Raw genomic sequence first — 4,443 nt, forward strand, 5'->3', positions numbered from 1 at the left:
GCCTTGCTCCCGCATAAGACGTTCATGAAGTTCGGGAAAATCCACAGGATTGGAAAGTGGTATGAACAGGTACTGTCTCTCCACCTAAAATTACACGAGTTGCAGGCAGCATAGCTTTGGAAGAAGCCTCTGAAAATGTTCCAAAATCCATTTCCCTGCACTCTGTAAAGGAACTTCGCAGGCGAAAGGTGATGCTGGAGGATACATTCCTTCAAATGCACAGGCAGAAGAACTCGTTGACGTACCCGCTATACTGAATTAGTTTGACTTGCTGACCTGGATGTCAAATTCGGCAGCCGCTTCTGGGATTAAGAAGTGGGAGAATAACCAGAAGTACACCCCTTCGTCAGCAATAGCCGGTGCAATCTGCCGGTGAAAGTTCATTTGCCAGCGGGTTAGCCCGGGGCCGCTGCACATTTTTGTAATTGCACTGTTCCAGGGCTTCCCTCGTAGCTGGTCTGTGGGAATAAATAGAGGGTCCACCGGGTATCCGCAGTCGTACGTACCCTGACGCTCCTTCAATATTTCTACAAGTGATTTAAAAAGTTCAGCTGCCTTAGCCTTTTTCTCAGTGTCTTCGACACAAGTGTTTGATGCTTCTGCCTGTCCCTCTTTCCTCTCTTGAGAAATGTACCCAGGGATACATGCCATCGTGCCTCCTGCACAGCTCGCATTTTGGGGGCAGGCGACGCATTTTTGGGCGCCAGCATCGTCCTCTCTCATATTGTCACTGTCGCAGTAAACCGTATGATCTTTAGTTTCCTCCAGAATCTCTTGCTTAAGAGGAGGAATATGTTCCATCTCTAAATTAGTGTAGGGGATCCGAAAAAGAGTCAGTATTGCCACCGTTGCAACGTGAAACAACACTGTCAACACTTTTGGCGTTTGCTTCATTTCGGGCTTTTCTTCTAGATTGAGATGCGCACTGCCCTCATCTATGACTTGCTCCCCAGAAGCTTGAACGGGGGGAGGGTGTGTTCCGACAGCCCTTATTTTAGATGAACTAGTCTGACAATAAGACAATTCAAATGCGCATTCACCTGTTTGAGCTGCCAGTTGCGGTGTCACAGTGACAGTATTTAGGCCCCTACGCTGCAGTGTTTTGCTCAGGCGGAGAGTAGGCCGAATAGGTCTCTGTCACAGACATCCGTGTCTTCTAAATCTATTTAGATACTTGTTTGGGGTGGGGCTCACCACTAATATTACTTCATTCGAATCTATAAACGGTGAAGTATTCTCCAAGGCTCCTTGGCCCAGGGAATCCCTCGCTGCAGCACGTGCCACGTCATGATGTCCAAGAGCTGGGCAGCCACATTCTTTTCAGCATGGTTTCTAGCTGCTTCCAAAACATGGAATGGGATGCCACTCACCTCTTCCGCGGATAGCTGTTGCTGCCTCCCCAGTCACCTCAGTGTCATGGCGATAATAAAATACTGCATGGCATTCGTTTAGAGGGCACATAGCAGGACTCTTTGATACATTCAGCTCTCTATTTGAGCGCATCAACCTTTTCTGATTAAGTAGCATCGCCCGCGTAGTTGCATAGTTGCTCAAAATCTTTCATCTCGTTCCCTGGCACGGCTGGCAGTTGACTGTGGGAATAACTTAGGCAGACGAAAGGGTTGCATTGCCCCTTGCCACGTCCAAAATGAAATTTTCTGTCTGCCCTACCCAAAGCTTTTTCAACTCCTGTACTTCCCTCTTCAGAGGGAATGCTTTGTGTTGGGTGGAAGCTATAGTGAAGTGTTGAACGCCCCTCTGGTGTTCATGCATACACTTTAGCACTAAGGACTCATGAACAGGGAAGCAGTCGATGTTACTATGGCTTTCGAGAATTCAACTAAAAGCAGAATATTCGCTATTGTGTTCACACTCAGCAGAGGGCCAGGCATTATCTGTTGCAGCATGCATGCGCCGCTGCCGCAACGAGCTTTCACATATTGGCTTGCCAGCCTTGCTCACCCAAGATGCAGTCTTACTAAAATGTAAGATATTTTTATTCAAATGAAAAACTGGGTCCCTCCTCTCCCTTTAACTACAGGGTCTCGATTTTGCTGTAGTTTCGATGACTCCAAAGCCAGCCGCCTTGTGAATTGTAAGAATTGCGGAGAGCCCTTCTCAGTTCAACTCAATACAGCTACCTGGTTTGTTCTAAGGTATAATTGTTATGGCATGGAACCACCGGCGTGTCGCCTATCTGGATGTGAAGAGGTATTGGGACTGGTAGAGGCATTGAGTCACTGAAGCGAGCACTGCGCAAGCGTGCTTGTGTACTGTTGCTCAGTTTACCAAAAATAATGCCCTAAACAGAGCAGCTCCGCTCTCTGAGTAGCTGCAAAGAACCCATTTCCTGCTCCTCTTCAACTTTGTTCTAAACATGTTTCAACCTTATCATCGTAAAGAGTACCAACGTATTAACGCCATATTCGGGCACTAGTGAACCGGTGTGTTGAAAACTCCCCTCAACAGAAAAGCTCTCCGCCAAGTGATAAAGATGCATATGAAGCCAAAACTAAGAGGCTCCGTACTGTTCCATCTTCTCGAATTGCCTGTTGCACGCTGCTGACTTACAGCGACACTTCCCTGAGGCGTCGCAGTGTTGAGCGGCTCAGTGAGTGCAAAAGAAGCGGCAATTTGAACATAAACTGTGATGCACAACATTCAATATGCCTCAGCACCGTCATAACATTTAAGCGCTGCACCTGAAGGTAACATGCTCCTCAGTAATGCTTTGTACCCACAGAAGGCCGTGGAAAAGAGACTGATGTATGCACAAAATCAGGTGTTGGACTGTCGAACTCCAAAACATACATGAATATTCCGCAATCTTGCGGATATCATCTGCACACTCGTACTAAAAAATTACGACTGCATCTGGGTTGTAGGCGGTGCCATGCATGAGTATGCCTCTTTATGGCATCATAAGTTTGCATTGCATTCAACACCACCGAATTCAGACGCTTGTGCTTCGCTGTTGGTGTGGCGGTATATCAGTTGAATTAGTTTCGTCTAGCAGCATTCACTGAGGATTTGCCATCAGGATGAGTCCAGCCGTATAAGAATATGCGGCTCCTCCAAAGAGTTGAAGCTCTCAGCTGTCTTAATTCCATGGTCTCCGGCCTTTTCCGCTTGTGTACATTTCAGTGATGGCTTAGTTTGTTGATAATGGCAGCTCTCTTAGGACTCCACGGTCTCCACCTCGTCTCGCTGGTGCTCTTGGGGCTGTTGGCCTAATTCTTTTTCCTGCTGTAAGCTTGCTTCGCGCAGAGCTCTTGCTGCTTTCAGCTCAGCTGATGTTACAGCCCGGCCGTTAATCCAGTGGAGACGAGGAAGGACCCTGAGAACCTCAGCCCTGAAGTGCTCGTCGTCCAAATCTTGGTCTGGAGAAGAGAGGGATAATTCCCTCAGCTTGGGGAGAAGAATGAGAATGTGGAGCTGGTCAGGAGGGAGCGGAACACCCTCAAGGTCTAAAGTTTTGATTTGCGGTAGTCTCTGTAACTGACGCAGCTGCTGCATTGGAGTATGTGATAAGTAAAGGGATGTTATGGTGTCTGAGGGAGGGAGCGAATCTAGGGTTTCTAGGGGAGTTCCTCGGAGGCTCAAATGTGTGAGAAGAGGTGGCTGTACAAACCCTTCTAACGTGTTTATCGGATTCGCATCAAGCGCCAGACGTGTCAGTCTCTGAAGTGCCAATTGGGGAGCCCTCGAGATCTTGTTACTACTCAGGTTCAGCAGAAACAGGTATGGGAGTGCCTCTGGAGACGCCAGACACGTAACGTCTTCTATATTGTTGCCTGATGCGTTTAGAGTCAGAAGGTATGGCAGCCTAGAGAATGCAGCGAGATCCCTGATTTTGTTATTCGATATATCTATGTATCGGAGGTGAACGTAGACTTGTAGAGCAGTTGGCAAATTAGTCACGCCCTTCCCACAGCATGTCAGTCGAGTGAAGGCGTAACCACTCCCGTCAGCCGTGCGTGCGACATCCCCAAGAGCCTTATGAAGAAGCTCGCCGCGAAGTGGGACCCCGGCTGCTTCTGGTCCTGCAGCCGAGTCACCCCCTTCTTTAGGCTTTTTTCCTCTTGCCATGCCTGCTACCGGCGAGCAACCAAGTCAACCTGCGTTATGCCATGGGCACTGGCGGCAGAGACAGTCTTTGTTCCCTCTTACTTACTCGCCCTGGTTGTCTCCTTTTGTTTTCGTGGCTTCCCGAAATGGAACCCAACGGTATTCTCTCTTAGCTTCAGCTACGTTGGTCACAGGCTATCGCAGCAGGTACGTTGCACAAAAGCACTTGAAGGAGGGTCAACCTCAAGGGGAAGGTCATGAAATGCCATCGATGCAATAACAGTTTGTCCAGCAGGCCCTAAAACCCTCCAGGCAGTAATTAGTATATATATAAATGGAAAATGAAAAAATAGTGTACTTCAATACTTTATTTGC

At 48.1% G+C, this 4,443-nt stretch overlaps 2 protein-coding genes across 2 annotated transcripts; both read right to left on the reverse strand.

Annotated features, from left to right (window-relative positions):
- Nucleotides 1-258: 258 nt before the first annotated feature.
- On the reverse strand, nucleotides 259-894 carry EMWEY_00005040 (hypothetical protein, conserved; the record flags this gene model as incomplete). Its single annotated transcript, XM_013478057.1, has 1 exon — nucleotides 259-894. One exon carries the CDS (start codon nucleotides 892-894, stop codon nucleotides 259-261), a length of 636 nt encoding a protein of 211 aa, XP_013333511.1.
- A 2,283-nt stretch (nucleotides 895-3,177) lies between these two features.
- Nucleotides 3,178-4,089, reverse strand: EMWEY_00005050 (hypothetical protein, conserved; the record flags this gene model as incomplete). The annotated part of the gene is made up of 1 exon (XM_013478058.1): nucleotides 3,178-4,089. The coding sequence occupies one exon, from the start codon at nucleotides 4,087-4,089 to the stop codon at nucleotides 3,178-3,180; it is 912 nt and encodes a 303-aa protein (XP_013333512.1).
- Between the last annotated feature and the right edge of the window lie 354 nt (nucleotides 4,090-4,443).

The sequence above is a fragment of the Eimeria maxima genome, genomic scaffold (assembly GCF_000499605.1).
Source record: "Eimeria maxima Weybridge genomic scaffold, Emw_scaff28, whole genome shotgun sequence".
NCBI lineage: Eukaryota > Apicomplexa > Conoidasida > Eucoccidiorida > Eimeriidae > Eimeria > Eimeria maxima.